Source organism: Anticarsia gemmatalis, chromosome 22 (genome assembly GCF_050436995.1).
Source record: "Anticarsia gemmatalis isolate Benzon Research Colony breed Stoneville strain chromosome 22, ilAntGemm2 primary, whole genome shotgun sequence".
NCBI lineage: Eukaryota > Metazoa > Arthropoda > Insecta > Lepidoptera > Erebidae > Anticarsia > Anticarsia gemmatalis.
This window is the reverse complement of record NC_134766.1, coordinates 8,884,052-8,904,572: the sequence shown is the minus strand read 5'-3', so window position 1 is coordinate 8,904,572 and position 20,521 is coordinate 8,884,052. Positions and strand designations below refer to the sequence as shown.

At 38.0% G+C, this 20,521-nt stretch overlaps 2 protein-coding genes and 1 non-coding gene across 3 annotated transcripts; all 3 read right to left on the bottom strand.

Moving 5' to 3' along the window:
• Window positions 1-2,817: 2,817 nt before the first annotated feature.
• On the bottom strand, window positions 2,818-3,192 carry LOC142982824 (uncharacterized). The gene has a single exon (XM_076129508.1). The coding sequence runs from the start codon at window positions 3,190-3,192 to the stop codon at window positions 2,818-2,820; it is 375 nt and encodes a 124-aa protein (XP_075985623.1).
• A 70-nt stretch (window positions 3,193-3,262) lies between these two features.
• On the bottom strand, window positions 3,263-6,706 carry LOC142982823 (uncharacterized). The gene is made up of 2 exons (XM_076129507.1): window positions 6,341-6,706; window positions 3,263-6,019 (listed from the first exon to the last, which is right to left on the bottom strand). The coding sequence occupies exons 1-2, from the start codon at window positions 6,704-6,706 to the stop codon at window positions 3,263-3,265; spliced, it is 3,123 nt and encodes a 1,040-aa protein (XP_075985622.1).
• Window positions 6,707-7,363: 657 nt separating this feature from the next.
• TRNAV-AAC (transfer RNA valine (anticodon AAC)) lies at window positions 7,364-7,436 on the bottom strand. The gene has a single exon. It is a non-coding gene; the product is annotated as a tRNA-Val (tRNA).
• Between the last annotated feature and the right edge of the window lie 13,085 nt (window positions 7,437-20,521).

The following is a 20,521-nucleotide window of genomic DNA, read 5'->3' as shown; positions in this document are numbered from 1 at the left end:
TGCTTGTATTTATTGCATTTAGATAAGATATGAGTATCGAAAGATTTAATCGATACGTCAAGGAACTGTGCCGCGGACAGTTTAAGGGTGGGTGACCGTTTATCGGAAGTTGTAGGACCTTGAATGAATCCAGGATTTCATTTATTGTAAATTCGTATCCTCAGTTTTAGTAGGTTGTGGTCACATTTAGTATAACGCAGTAAGACGTCGGCTGCAGTAACCGCAAGAAGGACATGAGTTCGATTCCCACACATCACATTTTTCATTATTTTCGTTATGCGAGCGAACTACAGGTAGATTTTCGGAGTACGTTTGTTAATTTTATCCTTTATCCGTGTATTTATCGGAAATAACATTTTCTTTAAGAAATGACGATTTCCGCACTAAACTTTTTAAAACATACAAACAACGGGCAAAAGGTTGCTTAACCCACAGATTAGTTATCGGCCGGTGAGCGCAATTAGCTATGAGCGCCTTAAATCCCGATATAACGTTTCTCTTATTCACACAAATAAGTATTGACATCTTATAAATCATACTAAATTTGTAAAATGACTAACATGACTAACAATTTCCTAAATCCTCAAGTGAGGCAGAAATCAATTGAGTTGCGCCCACACACTTGTCTCATAATGATTGCGTGGGAGGCGACGTTTTTCGCGAAAGTTTCACTTAAACATAGATTTATTTGATGATTGATTACTTTAGTATTCTTGTGAAGTGCTCGAAGGGTAGGTATTTATTTCCTAACTAGCTTTTACCCGCGACTAAATGCGTCATTTTCCCGGGGTAAAAAGTAGCCCATATCCTTTCTCGGGTATCAAAATATCTCCATACTAAATTTCATGCAAATTGGTTCAGTAGTTTATGCGTGATTGAGTAACAGACAGATAGACAGACAAAGTTACTTTCGCATTTATAATATTAGTATGGAAGTATGGATTTACAGTCGATAAAGGTTTCTTGTTCGTCTGTTGTACAGTGGTTAAGTAGTCACCATATTATTATCTTTGGTTATTGTGCTTTTGCATTGTGATGTTATATTAGGTATAAAGTATGATTTCAAAACTGAATAATTATATTGAATGCAGAGTCTTCATAAAATTTACACGCTCTTCGTAAGAATCAATTTTTTTACAGTATTCTGTGACGTTTATCTATCGTTAAAATTCCTTACTAAATAACAAGACCTACTGTGTTGGTTTCTTTCTTTAAAAATTACCACACTCGCAAAAATATTTAAGGATCGCATAAATATTTTTTCCGTGTGGGAATCGAATCCTAGATCTCCCAATGCTGTGGTAGTGGCGTAGCGACCACCTTAACCTCTGCGCCAAGGAGGCTTTGTACGATCTTTAGTTCTAGTGTCATGTAGACGTATATCAGTTGTAAATCATACAGTTACAGTTTTACATAGATAGTTAATAAAAGTATTATAAAAATAACATGCAAAGGTACTCGTAGGTATTTTTCCGAGGGTTCATTGACCTTCGCAAAGATAACTGCTGCAGTTTTTATCAGACATTGCGTTTTTTATCGTGCAACGATCTGAGGGTTTTTTACTGAAAGCGCATATTTATGATAAGTTGTATTTACTCAACAAATAAAGGGATTACTCAGGAACTGTGATTCAATTTGTAAAGTTATGATTTTTATATACATACATAATTTGTTATACTTGAAGGTGTATGGAATAAAACCACGATTTACCATTAAGGATGTTAGTCCTATGTAAATAGGGTGCGTGCCTATTGCCGTCCACCGGGCTTGTAACCAAACTGTGGGCTACAATTGAGAATGATCTAAAATAACGATCAGAAAAGTCCATCCGCTATTTGCCGGACCTGCGAATCGCATCCAAGACCTCATGATCAGCATTCGGAAACGGCAGTTATTGAAAATAGTCTATTATATATTAGACCTACGAGACCCCACTTACTACTACTTCATAGGTTAACAGTCGTTTTTTATCGCCTAGACCATAGAGACTAGTCTATTGTTTAGTATGTATAATAATATTATACAAAGTGTAAAGGTATAAAATTCTGATGTACTTTTTACTGAAAGCGGACATTAATGATAAGTTATATTTACTGAACAAATAAAGGATGGACTCGGGAACTGCTATTCAAATTGTATAGCACTTGTTATGATGTTTCTTACAAGTTTGTTTGTTTGTCGTATCGTTAGTGGTCAACCTAGTGTCAAAGTTGTTTCAGCCGCCCGAGAGGCCTTTGACATGGCTTTACGACTGTTATCGAACAAGAATCTGAACAAGTAATACGATGTTTCAGTAGGTACTTGTTATAGTAATCATAAAGTCAGCTAATTTCTATCTTAATCAAATCTAGAGTAAATCAAGTGACGATTATTCCTTCGTCAAATAATAAATTCTATTAATCAAATGATTGTGACTTTTTGTCGGATAGTACAAGGTAGAGAAATAGAGAAAACACGGGTGTAAATGACACTAATTCTTGTTTATTCCTAAGCATTATGAACTCAGTGAAATTATGAAAGATTGCAAGTTCGAAAAGCACTTGATGCATTTTTTAGCACAGGTGAAGAAGTTTGTTAATGTAAATACCATATGCTGCGCAATTTGTATTCAAAATTATTTTAGGAAAATTACAAGAATAAATATTTTCATTCTTTTGATAATTATTATTATACTCTTTATTTATTTATTTTCTTAACTATTAAATTTTTAAATATATTTTCAATATAAAAGAAAAATATAAAAAAAACATATTTAAAAATATAAAAATTAGGTGGCCACCGGTATCGGGAACAGGGTCCAAAGTACTAGGGTTAGGATTAGGACTCCAGGGCGAGGAACCTCCTAACGATTCGTGCCGTGCCGAGAAGAACCGCCTTCTGCATCAGGCCCTTGACCCAGCTGCCCAACGCAAGCCTCCGGAGATGTTGGTCGAGACTCTTAGCTATAAGTCCGTTAACTGACACGACTATAGGGACAATAATCGCGGAATCCACATCCCACATGTCGACAATCTCATGAGCCAGATCCAAATATTTAACTTCTTTATCTTTTTCGGCCTTCACGAGATTCTCGTCATGCGGAACAGTGATGTCGACGATTACTGCGACACGCTCTGATCGGTCTACAACCACTATATCGGGTTTGTTCGCAATTATAGTGCGATCCGTGATTATAGACCGATCCCAGTACATGGTGATTGAGCCATTTTCAAGAACCGGCTCCGGAACATACCTGTAGTAAGGGACCTCGGTGACCACAAGATTATGCTTCAGAGCAAGCTGCTGGTGGATGATCCTGGCTACTTGGTTGTGTCTGTGCAAGTACTCTCCATTGGCAAGACGCGAACAGCCGGAAACTAAATATATGTCTGAGGGACTCGCCAGGTTGATGACAAGCCCGGCACACGTCAATTGTGCCGTCCTTCATAATATATTTCCGGTAGTTGTTCGTCTTGACAACTTCGTCAGCAATTGCGCAGACAAACCCCTCGGTTTCTCCAAAGAGATCACCGAAGCGTAACCAGGCCACCGACGCCAGCAGGTCGACATCGGATCCGTGAAGGGCCCGATAGTACCTGCCGTGCAGCTCCTTGCTCCGCCACACATCCACGCGGTCCCCAACGTCCATCACCACAGGCCGTCGCCAGTTCTCGTTAGCCAAGGACAGAGGAGTGAGTCCTTTATCAACTGCAACCACATCTCGGTGCAACCCCACGTCAGTGCTGAGAAAATAATCTCGAAGACTGCACACCTCGCGGTTGTGGAGGGTTTTGGCATTCAAAAAGCCTCGACCCCCACACTTCCGCGGAATGTACAGTCTCATCACTGATGATCGCGGGTGATGCATCCGATATGAGGTCAGCAGTGACCGGACTCTCCTATCCAGGGCGTCCAGCTCAGTCTGAGTCCACTTGAGTATGCCAAAGGAGTACATCAGAAGTGGAATGACCCAACCGTTAAAGGCACGAACCTTGTTACCACCCGACAAAAGACTATTAAGTACTTTTCTCAGGCGGCCAAAGAAACGTTCCCGCAACGATCGTTTCATTCCCACCTCATCGATGCCTAACGCCTGTGACATACCCAAGTATTTGTAGGTGTCGGTGGCTAGGAGCGGTCTGAGAGTAGTGTGATCCGAGAGTTGTAAACCCTCAGATGTCACCACCCTCCCCTGTTTTACATGCATGACCGCACACTTGTCTACACCAAACTCCATTCTGATGGAATTACTGAAAACTTCAGTCACCTTCAGCAATTCCACCATCTGCGGTTCGGATGAAGCAAACAACTTGAGGTCATCCATGTAGAACAGGTGAGATATGACTTGACCATCTCTTCGCAACCTATAACCTTGGCCTGAAATCCCCAGTAAAGTACTGAGAGGGTTCAGTGCCAGGCAAAACCACAAGGGACTCAGACTGTCACCCTGAAAGATGCCTCGCTCTATCCTTAACAACTCGCCGTCACCGAGAACCCGCCCACACCCTGGATAGCGAAGGCCAGTCGTCCATTGGCCCATGCATGATCTCAAGAAGGCGCATAGAGTTGCATCTACTTTATACAACTCCAACACCCTCAGCAGCCATGAATGGGGCACAGAGTCATAGGCCTTCTTGTAATCTATCCAGCATGTAGACAGACTCCTACGGTTCCGGCGAACCTGCTGGCAAATGGCCGTATCAATGAGGAGTAGCTCTTTAGTGCCACGGGCCCCATTCCTACATCCATTCTGAGAGATAGCCATGATGTTATTTGCAGTTATATGTTCATTTAGTTTTCCTCTCAGAATAGATGTGAGTAATTTATATAACGTGGGTAAACACGTGATGGGCCGATAATTTTTGGGATCCGTGGCATTACCTGACTTATAGAGCAAGTGGGTGATACCGTTAGTTAAAAAAGATGGTAGCGATCCAGATTCCACAGATGACTGGAATAGGGAAGCTAAGCGTGCATGCGAACTACGCAGCCATTTTAACCAAAAGTTATGCAGTCCGTCCGGTCCAGGAGATTTCCAATTGGCCAGCGAACGGACTGCGTTGGCTACATCTTCGGTCTCAATATTTATAGCCGGCATTCTTTCTACGGGCTCACATGCACGCTCAACCTCCCGCATCCAGACACCCTCAGTATGGTCAACCGGTACCGACCAAATACTACGCCAGAATGTGTTCGTAGAATCAGCATCCGGTAGGCCCATGTTGCCCACACTTTGATCGGATCGCTCCCAGTCTCTGTATATCCACTTTTGATCACTCTGGAACATGCGATTCTGGGTATATCTCGCTACACGCTTTTTGTACCTCTTAATGCGGTTTGCCCACGCGTAAACCTTCTGCTTCAGAAAGTCGATGCGCTCTGTGATCCGGGCATGGTAGTCTTGGGGACTTATATCAGTCCCCGTGAATGCTCGACGCACAAAGCGCATAACTCTCGGGCGCATATTGCCCGATCTGAAGCAGATAAGTTTGCCAATCGTCACCCTGGCATCAGCAATACGTCGTTCAATTCTGTACTGCCAAGCCGGTACGGCTGGCTTCGGTCGCACCGCTGTGTCTTGTTGGAATTTAACACCAGCGATGCGACATACTGTATTGGCCGCACAGTACAGAATTGAATGCACATCAATCAAATCGTTACAGGTACAGATATAATCGGCTAGCAGCATATCCATGGCGACGACTAGCGAGATGTTTTTCCTGTGGGTGGGCAAACGAGGTAAACGCGGTCTGTTATGTGGAGGTGTGTTTCGATACTCCAGAATCGCACCTTCCAGAGCACTCCTCAATTGACTATTACACTGGGTACTCACAGAGGATACCGCTTCACCTACGTCCTCATCAGTAGGGCCGGAATACATCGGGACCAATGTAGGTGCCAGAGCAGTCGCGGTAGGCGTGACTGTCTGCGATGAGGTCGGGTTAACACAGCTCCTCAATGAGTCAGAACGTAGTCTCTCAAGTGTCGCGTCATCAAGCAGGTGGCATCGCTGGATGGCACGCACTTGATCCGATAGCCGCTGAACAGATACGTTGACAACTAATAACTCTAATAATAACTCTATGGCACGACATCATGACATATGTCAAAAATTTTTTCTGCATATTTTAAATTACAATATTTTAAATTTTACAAATATTATCTACAAAATTCATCAACAAAAATGTATATCTATATTTCAATACGTGAAGCCAAAACTTTTGGACCCCAGTTTACAAAAAAAACGTTGTTAAATGTATGTTGAACGTTATTATTATTATTATTAGCCTATATCGTCCCACTGCTGGGCAAAGGCCTCCCCCATAGCTTTCCACTGCAAGCGATCTTCGGCGGTCTGTACCCAATCTGGGTTGTAGGAGTCAAGCTCGTCTCTCCATCTCTTGCGAGGTCTCCCTCGCCGCCGTCTCCCGGTTGGCGGGGTCCACTTCGTCGCTATTTTGGCCCATGCGTCATCCGGCATTCGACAAACATGGCCCGCCCAGTTCCACTTCAGCTTAGCGGCCTTTTCAGCTACGTCTGCTATTTGAGTTTTGGAGCGCAGTGTCGTGTTTCTGACCCTGTCTGTAAGCCGTACACCTAGTATGCTGCGCTCCATGGCTCGCTGGCAAACCTTGAGCCTGGACTTCTGGACGGATGTCAAAGACCAAGTCTGTGCGCCGTAGGTAAGTATGGGAAGGATGCACATATCCATGAGCCTACGCTTCATGGTGATTGGAAGCTTGCCTTTCATTAAATGTTTCATAGCCCAATAGCTCCTCCAGGCATTTTCAATTCGTCTTTCGACTTCTTTTTCTTGTCGAGCCTGGAAGGAGACTATTTGCCCTAAGTATGTAAACTCATGGTAATAATTTGATAATTAGTTCAGTTTTAATGCGAATGTATTTTTTCTTTTAAATATTAAAATCATAACACGAAACAATGCTATAAGGCATGAAAGTAACTTTACTATCAAACTTGAATACAAGCGAACAATGAGCTTACTAACGCCATCTAGTATGTAAAAGTTGAAATGTGTCCGAAGGGGAAGGGACACAGTTCAAAGTGCAGCTACTCATCACTAGATGGCGATGTAAGCTCTTTGGTGAGTGTTATATTTTATTTTCCCTGTTTTTTTTTAAATAATCTATTACCGATATGTTTTTATTAATTAGTGTTTAGTATATACAATAATATTATCAAGGGAATAATTTTCTTTTTTGTGGACTTGCTTAGATTCTTGACTGGATAAAAAAAGCGTAGGTACAAAGTATTTTAATTGCTTTATTTAAAGAAATTTAATATAATTTGTTATTTGATTCAACAAAAAAATAATACAAACATGAACATGTGACATAAATACGTATTAACCGAATGCAAAAAGCTATGTTTCCGCCCGGGATCGAACCGGGGGCCTTCTGCGTGTTAGGCAGATGTGATAACCGCTACACCACGGAAACCGATGAGAGTCGTGACGAAATAACAGTATAGTAGCATAAAGACCCACTTACTACCTTATTGATAAACACGGCATGTTTTCGAAGCAAACTGTTAGTTGATTGGTTGTTAGAACTGTACTGCAATGTAAATTATTTCGCGATTGAAAACAGTATTCTTCTTGTCGTATGGTTAGTGGTCAACCTAGTGTCAAAGTTGTTCAAGCCGCCCGAAGGCCTCTGACGTGGCTTAACGACTGTTATCTTAATTGACGACAACCGGGACCGACTTTTTACGTGCCTTCCGAAGCACGGAGACGCCCTGTTCAAATACCACTATGCGGTCACCCATCTATGGAATGACCGCGCCAAGGTTTGCTTAACCCACAGATCGTATACCGACCGGTGAGCGCAACTGGCTACGGGCGCCTCAACATTGAAATAAAACAAATTGAACAAATTGATCCCTGAATAGGTAGCCTTTTAAAAAATAAATTACAGAATGCCAAAGTAATAGTAAAATCTTAGTTAAGTTAGTTAATAGTAATATCCATCTAACATCATTAAGTTATGTAAATAAAATTATGGGCGTTTTGCCTGAAGTAAATGATTAAGGTACCTGTAGTCAAACATGGCCAGCCGAAAAATATGGCCACATACCGTTTTTCCAAGCCCGCATGTTTCACTTTAACCGACACTAGGCGACTAGCAGGGCGCAGGAAGGGATGACAGGTACCCCGTTCGGATACATGCGACTTAGCGACAAATTATGGTCGTGTTACAATATTTCGTGTTTAAAATAATGGTATGTGGCCATATTTTTTCGGCTGGCCATATTTGACCCAGGTACCTTATTATTATAAAACCTCAGTACACCTACCAACCATAACCTCAGTATGAAACCTTGTGATAAACAATCCCATATAATACATGAAACTGATTTTGAATACGGGGTTGCTTTCAAATTGAACCAAATGTGGATATTTAGGGTCAAATTTTGAATGGTACAGTAGGTGGGCAGGCTACCAGGCAAATCTTCTACTTTATGAAATGTCAAAAACACATTTTGGTATATATGTTACTGTAAAAGCCCGGACTGTGGTAAATCCTAAGATTTTCCGGTATATCCTAAGATTTACCAACTCTCAATGGTAAAAGTCCGAACAATCCTTTTATTTCGAACTTTTACCCCTATTCACTTGGTAAATCTTAGGATATACCTCAAGGGCAGGTAAATGTAGGTAATATAAAATAATTTTATAGTCATAAAGAAGGAGTTTTGGGCAAACCGACATGGGTAGGTTAGGTTAGAAGGCTGAGGTGGGAGCGAGCGAAGCGAAGCTCCCACCTCAGCCTTCGTGGTTATTTTTTTTTAAACCACCCAGAAGGAGGAGCCCCGCGAAGCGGGGCTCCGGCGACATCTTCACACTCTCATTATAACTATATTACGGCATATAATTATATCCCTAGCAATATCATTATATTACGGCTCAAACACATGATAGTCAACTTTTACCGTGTCGTTATGTAAATCCTAAGATTTGCCAATTAAATGGTGGTAAAAGTTCGAAATAAAAGAACGTTCGGACTTTTACCATTGAGAGTTGGTAAATCTTAGGTTTTACCGGAAAATCTTAGGATATACCACAGTTCGGTCTTTTACAGTAACATATACACATTAGATGATAACTCAAAATTGTGATGTCAACAATTATTTATGGATCACACAAATAATTGTCCCGTGTGGGAATCGAACCCACGACCTCCCGACGCAATGGTAGTGGCGTGGTGACCTAATAAACTACTAGGCTACGGAGAAACCTTTTACGAGAACAAGTTTAATAAACAATTTTTCGCTAACTCACGTTTATTCTTACGTCTTTAACAAGTACCGATAAGTGATTTCGTCACTTGCTTTTTGTCGCGTATCAATAAACATACGGCTTTAACTTTCGCATCAACATATTATAATAGGACTTTGCTACCAGATACCTTTATGAAATAACCTCGACACATAAGTCGTGACGTCATTGACTGACGCACGAATAATGCCGATGCTTACGTCACAGCACTTTTGTATGTATGTACTCGTATGTAATATATAGTCATGTAGATAAGGTGTCGATAAAGGTGGATTAATGAGTCATAGATTACTTTGGTAATTCGATTATTGTAATTGTAAAATATTGGTTCGCGGCGGTACGCGGCGGTTGGCTCGAAAAGATTTATCCCTTAGGACCCCTAGAAATTTACAAAACATTTCAAGAACCCTATAACATCTCTATAACAAAAATAAAGGTCTTTAGGGCTTTGCTACTATTTGGGGCAAATTTATCCTAGAACCTCCTTACACCATATACACACCATATAAATATTATTTTCTGACAAGATGGATAGTTCAAATTATAATTGAAGACCAGTTTCGTCAATGTTGTTTTTTAAAACTATATAACTACTTACATATAAGTTTTAAAAAATAATAGACCCACTTTTGGGTAAAGACCTCTCTTTCCTTCCATTTAAAACTGTAAATAGACAAAAATCTCCTCAAAATCTCTCGAGTATGCAAGTTTCCTAACAATGTTTTCCTTCACCGTTAGAACAAGTGATAATTTATTTCCAATACTTATATAATGTCATGACCTCGCGAAAATAATATAATAATAATATATAATTAACATAACGATTTTGTTACATGATCTTTATTATTAATTAAATTTATTGTTATTGCCTATTATTTATTTAATTGCATGTTATTTATGTACTCACTTCATTTTATTGCCATTTTATTAATTTGTTGAAAATAAATGTCGTTATTTATGGCAACATTTACACGCTTTGTGTATATTTGAGAATTAATTTGCAAGTTAATGAGACCAATTTGTCCAATACTCTGATTAAAATCGCAAAATATTATTATCGATAATCTTAAAAACTTCTAAAACGGATTTTCAGGCGGCGTTTTACAAAAGACACTAACTGATTTATGATGAAAGTTTAATTTAACTTTAATTTGAGACTCTTCGAATTTAGGTATGTGTAATGCGTAAAGCTGAAGGAAAACCTCGTGATGAAACTTTACATGCTTAATTTATTTAATACATTTCTTGAGGGCCTGTCCCCAAAAAGTCCCCAACCCGCATTTGGCGTGACGGACTCAAGGCCATAGCCCTTCCTCATTCGAGAGGAGACCCTTGCCCAGCAGTGGAACAGTAGAGGCTTAAAACAATATTTCTTGTCTAAGAATTGCGCTTTACATTCTTAACAGTAGTGCCATAAACATGCTTTAATGTAACACCATCACTTCCCTATAACTCTTGTCACCTCGGCCTATGTTAGCATGCAACACGTCCAGTTCGTAAATACTGTCATGACAGTACAGCGTGACAGTTTGATAGATGACCACTGTCATTGACGGCGTTGATAGAATACTGACTATTTTATAGTTGTGTAAGTAGACGATTCTAGAATATATTTCTTCTTCAAATACACGGCCTAAAAAATCCAAGGCGGCGGGACAGGATTCTAGATTTTTTTTTATTCACGGCAATTACATGGTCGGCAGTGACGGGGATTGCTCAAGCGGAGATGGTGAGATGACTTAGACGTGTTCTTAGATGGATGGCCAGATGTACTAAACGATTAAAGGGACTGAATTGAAAATCTAAGAGCCTATGCTTAGCAGTGGGATATTGATATAGACAACAATATAAAAAATCGCGGCTTCCGTGGCACTACAATTAAACTTGTGAGGTAGGTAAAGTACCACGGTATTAGAAGATTATTGATGTGACTCCTAAATGTGTACTCCTAATACATACCCATAAACTCGGTCAGATTGTACTTATTCTACTCATTACTGTCCCACTGCTGGGAAAGGGTCTCCTTCCGAATTCAGGGAGGGGTTAGACCTGAAGTTCACCACTTTAGCCCAGAGCGGCTGACTTTGAATGCCCTGAAATAAATGCGTTAAACAAATGCGTTAAACTGAATATCTTAAACAAATATTATTATTCAAACTATTAATTGAGACATTTGCTAACAACTTGTAAATAATTGAGACATAAGCAATTCCGTGCAGTCTGTATGCAAATACATACAATTATTCATTGCGTACAAACAGACTGAGATAAAATTAAACGTTAACATTATTTATTGTATTAAGGTATCATAAAATAAGGTATAATTTATGTTATTGTGATGTCTATAATGTTTTGTTGATTTATATTTGACACTGCTAGTTTATTTGAAACTAGACAATTGCGCGGGAGCTTGTTTACGACTAAGTATATGCTTAATAAACTGGTACACTCTCCATTCCATTACGAATAACGTCGGGTGGAATAGTAGACCAAAACGATCAGCGAGAGGCAGAAGAAGGCTTCCTGGCAGGAACTTTATTTTAAAACGCGCATTTTATTGAATATCATGTCATGGTACTCAACCGAATTGTGTGAGCTGAGCCATCGATATTCGTTGTTTAAGATAAAACCACGTCTTCAAACTCTAGTAAGGTCGAAAATCTTTGAGATGATTGTTAGCTGCAAACTGTAATGTTAGAGCTTAGTATGCTTTGGAAGGCATGAAATATTCCTATCCTCGTAGTACTCATGAAGACAGTCGTCAAACAGCAAGTTTTTTCCGAAACTCTTAAAAAAAAGGGATTCCCTTCGAAATTGCGCACTCAACAGTACAAAACACAAACACTGCAGTACATGTCTGTACAACAACAAGCAAACTAGGTAGCAATTAGGCGCAATTTATTAGCTATTAACTAATCGATGTGCGCGGAACAATTGACCGCCTGCCGCGTTCTGTGCTCCTGGTGAATGTCAACTGTCACGTGGTACACTCCTGATGGATAAAGCTTCCTTTAGTGCATAGAGCTAGTACGATCAAGCCACCACTTTGACAAAAAATTGGATAGCTACACCCTTAGCTCGATTGTCTACCACTATCAACTTTCGACAGCCGGCTAGCTATCGAGAAATTTTGTGTGAAATGTGATTAGCGCCTCTAACGGGCGTCGTAGAAACTATTTAGGCAGTAAATTTAAAATGTCAAACTTTTGATCCTCAACAATTACCGGCCATAGGAAATCGCGCTACTGATCAGCGCCGCTAGCAGATATTATCATCGGAACTATTTGTTCAGTGCACTTTAAATGTCAAATTCTCAATAGTCGATAGTACCAATAGTAGTATAGTATCAAGGCGCTACTTTTACAGGGTTTCCCCGATAGTAGTTACTCAAGCCGCCTAAATTGCCTTTGAACCGGGTGCGACTTTTTACAGGTCCTCCAAAGCACGGATACGCTCAGCTCTCGCGTACTTCTAAACGGCGATCCATCTATAAGCTGTCTATGTTAAAGATTGCTTAACCGGTTGTCTTTTTGCAAAAGAATTGAAAGTAATACATGAAATCTAAACCCCTAATCGTCAAGCAATCCAGCGTAATTTCTTTTAAAATAATAGAAAAATATGCATGCACCAACGCTACGAAAATATAAAGATTAAGTAACACAATATTTGTAAGTTTGTTTGCAGCTCATATTATAAACACTTAATAAACAGATTGTCGTTACTAAACCTCACAGATCAGGATCATGTATAATGGGCTCATTAATCTTACTTACAACAATTACTGTTTCACACTGAACTGTAATAACGCTGACATACTTAATTAAATTGTGACTTGTTGTTCATATAAGTCGTAATTATTATTATGATACCGTGCTTGTGGTTTAATTTTATAGACTAACATAAAATTTTAAGTCCGCAATTGGCAAGCGTGGTGGACTCAATGCCTAACCCCTCCCTCATTACGGGAGGAGACCCTTGCCCATTAGTGGGATTTTAATGGGTTAAATTTATTAATTTATTTTAACATAGAATCTAATAACTTTGTGATAGTTACGAGTATATAGGTCTATCCTACTGGTGAGTTGTACCGTTATGGGACAGCTATAGTCCGACAACTTATCAGGGAACCTTGGCATGCACGATTTAGCTAAATTAAAGTTAGTTATATCATTTACGCTATGTCGGTTTCATTACTGTCCAATTTCTAGGAAATTCCTCCCGGAAGGAAGGAATAACCTCTCCTGTAATATTATACAAAACAGTCCCTTAGGCCACAACGCTAGCAGGCGGCGATTTCAGAAATATGCATTTCAACTAAAACTGTTATATAAAAATAATTGTAGCATTATAAGACTAATTCTCAATTTTATCCTTTTCAGGCAAATTAAAGTATATGTACTTGCATATAACATGCAAGGAACAGATCAACTCTTACGAAAAACTAAACGAACAGAAACTTAGAAACGACTTTTAAACTTAGCAAAAGGTATGTTTCTCTGGTCTACTTATATCTAAAAGGTATAGATTACATAGATTGTTGGGCGACAGAGCGTACAAGACCTTTGAGATCAATGAAGCGTACCGCGTGATCTATTGATTGTTTACTGTATTATACATATATGAATCAAATAATATATGATTGCTATTATTAACTAAAGGTGCATGGATTGCTATGATTGCTAACTTAGATTTGAATGAAGCCAGGGAAGTTTGTAAGGGAGAGAACGCTACTTGATACGATACCTAGTGGCGTTCTCTTGTTTCTGGGTACCTCTATGGGAGGAAAGGCGTGATTTTGTTTCCTTGTATTAACTAAAGCCAAAACATCCACGAGATGCGCTTTACGCTGAAAGCTGGCCACACAGTTTCTCTGGTTGCACATGCCCGGAGGTATAAAGTTTTTCCTTGCAGTACAAACATTGTGTGATCGACTAATTGATAGTGGTTTCAGGACTGGTTAATTGTATGTAGGTAAATTGTACCTAAAATCTAAAATAATATTAAATTCTTAGAGTGTTTTTTTAGAACAAAACAAGCTTATTCTAGCGTAACGAAATCCGCCAATAAACAAACACTAATTCTATTCAAATATAATTATAATACCAGGACCGTCCATCTTGCCACTCCTTGTTTAATTCATATTATTTATTTTATATAATACAATATTTACACACATTATGGTAATAAGCGCCACATTCTGATAAAGGTGCCGTCTCACCGCAATTGTTTGCTCTATAGATATTCGTCTGTTAATCTTATTCAAGTATAAGAATGTGCAAACAACACTTTTTAGTGGTGCTAATATTGCGGTTGAACTATATACACATCACATTTAATAGATTTATGTTCACAAAGTAATGGAGGTTAAAAATTGTGTAGCAATAAAAGGGAGTAAGTACGTTTGCGTTAATTCCCGTAATATAGACACATGTATATAAAATTATGCCTTTTTCCCATGAGATAGACAGGGACCAAATGACGCCACTTGTTACCATCTTTTCAAATTTCGTTTGCCTCATTCATATTCATACATAATATTATCATACACGTATTTGTATGTAAAGCACCTGATTTTTCTATGGACATCTTTCAAATCTGTGTATGCCTTTCAGGGAAATTCCATCCCAGAGTTTTCAAAAAATACATGCGACGCGAGAGTTTTCAAATTTTCAAGTTTTACTTGTACTAAATTCTGTGTCAATAAAACAAATGAAAGTGTTGCAAGCTTTTTCAAGTTTAGAAATATTCTAATAAATAAAAAGATACCAATAATATTATAATAATAGAAATCATTTGTAGAAACCATAACAATAATAAATGGTTTTGCAAAATCAACAACGTTCGTAGATTCGCGGGTCGAGGGCATGCATATTTAAAATATTAGCTATTGCCGATGACATAACTAATGTTTTTATTTAAATAATAATGCAATGATAAATGTTGTTTATTAAATTTTGTATCATTTGTTAAAAGTTCAAAATTATTTTTTTTCGAACCACCAAAAACAGACGGATTCTAAATTCTTCTGTGGAATGTAACGTGGAATAACCTCTAAATTAAGAATTGTCTGCCGCTGCGTCACGACAAAACCATTGAACCGATTTTGATATACTTGGAGATAGCCGAAGACTTTGGATGAAACATGATATTTTCTAAAAATCAATCCCCAAAACAAACCTGGGTGACTTCTTAAGCCCCTCTTCGTTTCGCTTTTTTAAAACTTGAGTTGTGTAGAGACTTCTGCCTATATCCTTTAAGACATCACACTATCCAACATATTTAAGCCGAACAGCTTCTGATGTAAACAGTGACCTAATTCCCAAGCCAAAACTTGTGTCGACACATTAATATGACAAGCAACTGACAAGTGACATGTTGTTTTAGCTCATTTGTAATTGTTAAACGTTCATTATTAATTATGAGTTATTTACAGCTTGCTCAGAACACAAATTTAAAGGAACTTTGGAATTTAAAAACTGTATTCATTTTGATGTCTCAGGCGTTCCTTACTGCAGTAGCCTGATTATCTATCTATCTATCTAGTATCGACAACCGGCTAGCTATCGAAAAATGTTGTATCAAAATCTGATCAGAGCCTCTTGCGGACGTTGTAGAAACTATGTATGCAGTTCATTTTAAATATCAAACTCTCGATACTCGATGGTTTGAAATGTAGAGAATTGCGCTACTGGCCCCCGACAGCCAAATTTGAATGCATTCGAGTTGCTAATGTTAAAACTGTAATAATCAGAGTTTGACTATGCGCTAATTTAAAATGGTATATTATAATAATTTGTCTTTGATTCCAATTTGGCCCGATCAAACCTGAATTCGGGTGTTGGGAGTAAGCCAGCTAGTTATCTCGCTCAACGGTCAGTAAATAATGTGCGGGTTAAGCAATCCTGGACGCGTACATCTCATAAATACGTATTTGAAGTATTTAAGCTTGGCGTCTCCGCACTTCAACATACGTTCAAATATGGTCCTAGAGGCTGTTAACTAGTAATGTTTTGTTATATCTAAGGTATAAATATATTGGTTTCAATTTATAAGCACAATTTTAGGAACCTATTTCATTATGTAATCCAGCTTGGTAAAAGCGGGTTTCTACGTTGATATTGATCTATTTATACGGATCTTTATTAAACGGGGTTTATCCCGAGAAGTCTAGAAAGATCCTTATAAAATGATAATTATTTAATGCACTAATGGAGATTCTATGAATAAGCAATTAAGTGTTACACAATATTAGTCCACATTTTGAAATTAAATCACCATCACCTATAAAATTTTCTGCACTCGTTTACAACGATGATGACCTCACGTTCTTAGATAGTATTGCCATTTAACAAGACAATACTTTTGTATCATAATTATCTCTTTATCTCAAATACTTTATAGGATTATACAATTTTCCAATAGTCATTAAAGTAATTATAGTAAGCTTGTAATTCCATGTTTTTTAAATATAACGATAAGAATGCATAGAAATTATTGTGTAATGCACGTTTTAGGAATGCATACAAATTATTGGTAAAATTATTTTTCGATTTTACGAAGACGATGTGCAGGACAGAGCGAAGTGGAGGAAAAAGATCAGAAAGGCTGAAAACCCCGCTACCATATGGGATTCATAGCATGGAAGACAGATAGAGAGAGAGAGAGAGAGAGAGAGAGAGAGAGAGAGAGAGAGAGAGAGAGAGAGATTTTCTTCGATTTTAACTCGATCACCTCTTACCATGAGTATGTTGTATTTTATTTGCATTAATTAAAACTTCAACCTATCTTTGCCTGGAAGAACTCTGCCAGCCATATAATATGCCACTGTGTGATAAGGCCGCTTATTTAAATTTTATCTTATTTTGTTTTTATGTTATTTATAAAATTGTGTTCAGTTTACAATAGAGAGATTTTTATTCAATGATTCATTCGTTTTGCCCTTAATATTGTTGGATCCATCCCACGTAATAAGGCTACTATTGAGAATATTGTAATAATAATAAAAAAAGCCATTTTTCTGTCCCAGGAATCGAACCTAACACCTCAAACTCAAACTACAGACGCAGTCAATCAATTATTCCGAGATTTAAATACCAAACTCCCTTTCACTTCAATCATCAAAAGAAAGTATATCAAAATTCCTAAATACTTATACCATTTCTATAGTAACTATCTGACGCAAAGGAACTGGGAGTCAAAAACAAGTATATCTTATCACTGTAGTACAAATCAAGTGGACATATGGTGCTGTTATCAATATGATTACATTCCTCAGATGTTTGTGTGTCAGGATGTGCGTAAATGTATGTCTACTTGAATACGTCTTGTGATTAGGGTTAGCTAACCCTAAATTTTTCTGCTAACTTAGCAGCAAAGCTGGTTAATGTATTTGATTATAGCTGCAGATCTAAACTTTTCGATATACAGTCGGCGTCGCAAAGTTCTGGTCAACAAATACCATGGCGAGTGCAACCTGCGCCGAAACGTTAGGCATTTTAAGGTAAAATGCGTATTCGCGTTAATTCCCGTATTCTATTATACATTAAACATGCAACGCGAGAGTTTAAAAGTTATGATTCTGGTCAACAATTATACAAAGTTATTTGTAAAGAACCAACCACCGCAGTACTAAATATATCAATAATCGCAGGACGTAATAACAAACAACTTTTATTCTATAAATTCTGGCAATAAGCAACAACTTTTCTTCTACATGGCAAAGGGCAAACAGCCACATAAAAGGTAGAGATAGATATATGATCATTGAATTTTCGCACAGTTTAACTGAAAATATATTCCAAGCGGTTTTGGTTGCAAAACAGAAGTGGCGATTAATTTTAAAGAATATTAGCTGACCCGGCAAACGTTGCTTTGCCATATAAAAAAAAATGTATCACTCAGGTGTATGAAAAGTAGATGTTCGCCAATTTTCAGACCTAGTCAATATGCTCACAAAATTTCATGAAAATCGGTCAAGCCGTTTCGGAGGAGTATGGCAACGAAAACTGTGACGCGAGAATTTTATATATTAGATTTTGGCGCCCAGAAAACCAACGCTCTTTAAACACTTCGCACCCGTATTACAAAAACCATCTTCTTTTGATACCAACTGATAATGACAACAATAACTGTAGTATGCAATATTAAATTTTATATCTCTTCTATACCAAAAAAACTAAAGTAGGTACCCTAAATAGTAGGTAAACTAAATTGCCCATTGCCAGCCCTAGTCAGTTTCCCACCGCTATCAATAAGTCTGTGCGTAGTTTCCACGCAGATTTACAATTGATTGATGATTGTGACGTAACTATTGTTCTTCTTAAAGTTTTCCTCATAACGGATTAGTAATTCAATTCAATTTGATAATATTTACGTCAGACCAAATATATGTTGCGTATGAATGAGTCGGACTGTTTTTTTTATAGATACGTGTGAGGTTTTTATATTAGCTGTTTGCGGTTTCGACGTAAGGACTTTGAACTCTTGGTAAAAGGGAAATTGTGTTATTATGTAATTTGAAATAACTTTTACCGTTGGTTGGTTGGATGAACATGTTATATATGAAGCAGAAGAATTAAAAAGAAAGTAGTATTATGAAATGAAAGTTCAAATAACTCTAATAGGTTAAATGAGTTATGCTAATAGTTAGGTAAAATGAGAAACTCTAGATACATACTTACACAAAATCACGTCCTTCTACCATAAGGGTGGACCAACACTCGCTACAATCCTTACAAACGTCTTTGATTCATTCACATCCATACATCTTGTTACACAGGACCGCCAACCAACATTACGACAAAATCAAATTGAATGTCATAAGAAGATCGATGACCACGGTCACTGTCAACGCAAAATGTGACGATATGTAAGTATCCCGTGAATAATGATAAATGTTACTTTAGAAATAAAGGATAAGAAGGTTGAATGAAAGATGCTAAAGTTCCTGACAAAAATGTGAGTCCTAGGCTGCTACACACATATTTGGTTCGGCATAAGTCGGGCGGTAAAACCGTGTGTGTAGATGAATCCGATCGGCACAAGACGATCAAGTGAACCGAGTCGATTTTGTTGTTCGAAAGATATTGTCAAACCTGTGTACGAATATGTGTGTAGCAAGCTAAAGGAAAACAAGTGTTGGGTTACAACTGGAGTAGATGCAAACGCAGAAAAAGAACGCCTTAGAAAGAAACTCGTCTCATATTGGTGACGTTCTTCAAAAAGATCAGGTGCGTAGTACTCATAACCAATGATCCATACTAATATTATAAATGCGAAAGTAACTCTGTCTGTCTGTCTGTCTGTCTGTCTGCTACTCAATCACGTCTAAACTACTGAACCAATTTGCATGAAATTTGGTATGGAGATATTTTGATACCCGAGAAAGGACATAGGCTACTTTTTACCCCGGGAAAATGACGCATTTCCCGGGAAAATTCAGAAAATTCAACGAAGTCGCGAAAAATCAATATTATAATGACATTAAATTAACAAAATTCCGTTGCCATGGCAACTGTTTTAATGGCGGATATGCCTTAGCGCGACTTCGTTATACTGAGAGATATAAATAATTTTGAGAATACTTTTCGTGAAAAAAAAAGCATATTTTATATCATCACACTACGACCAATAGGAGCAGAGTAGGTAACAGTAAAAAGTGTTACAAAAACATGGAAAATTCTAACCCATTCTCTCTTATGTGACGCAAGCGAAGTTGCGCGGGTCAGCTAGTCTTATATAATAAGATGTATGAATGTGAACAAAGCAAAAAAAAATTGTAGCAATCGTATCAAGTGGCGATCTTTAGACTCTGTGTATCCAAATGAAAACAAGGCATGATTGTATAAACGAATTTAACCTGATAGCCACTTGAAATCCAAAAGGCTTATCAGATCGAAATCATTTACCAATACACAGCTTATGTATTACGCTTTCAATGGATCGTTGTTCTATATTTAGGTAATCTACCACATGGCTAATTTACAAACAGATATTAAATACTACCTTTTGCCCGTGTCTTTTTTCGCATTGAAAATTCATCAAAATTCCTATGGTCGTTTTAATGTGAAAGGGCATCGATCCAAACAATCTTTTATTTCTTTTCCCTTTTTCAGCTCCTTAGGGGTTGAATACAAAACGTAATACCCGAAAGGGACCAATGCTTGATCCTGGTTTATAAGCTGTTTGCGTGATAAATTCCATGCAAATCAGTGCAGCCCTTTTCTTCCTATATGTAACAGACGCACA

Excerpts from the sequence above, each read along its gene's own strand:
- LOC142982824 (XM_076129508.1), bottom strand. The coding sequence starts at position 3,192 with ATGTACTGGGATCGGTCTATAATCACGGATCGCACTATAATTGCGAAC.
- LOC142982823 (XM_076129507.1), bottom strand. The coding sequence starts at position 6,706 with ATGAAGCGTAGGCTCATGGATATGTGCATCCTTCCCATACTTACCTAC. Across the intron at positions 6,020-6,340 it reads ACTCCTACAACCCAGATTGG|CGGCTATCGGATCAAGTGCG; the intron begins GTACAGACCGCC and ends GTATCTGTTCAG.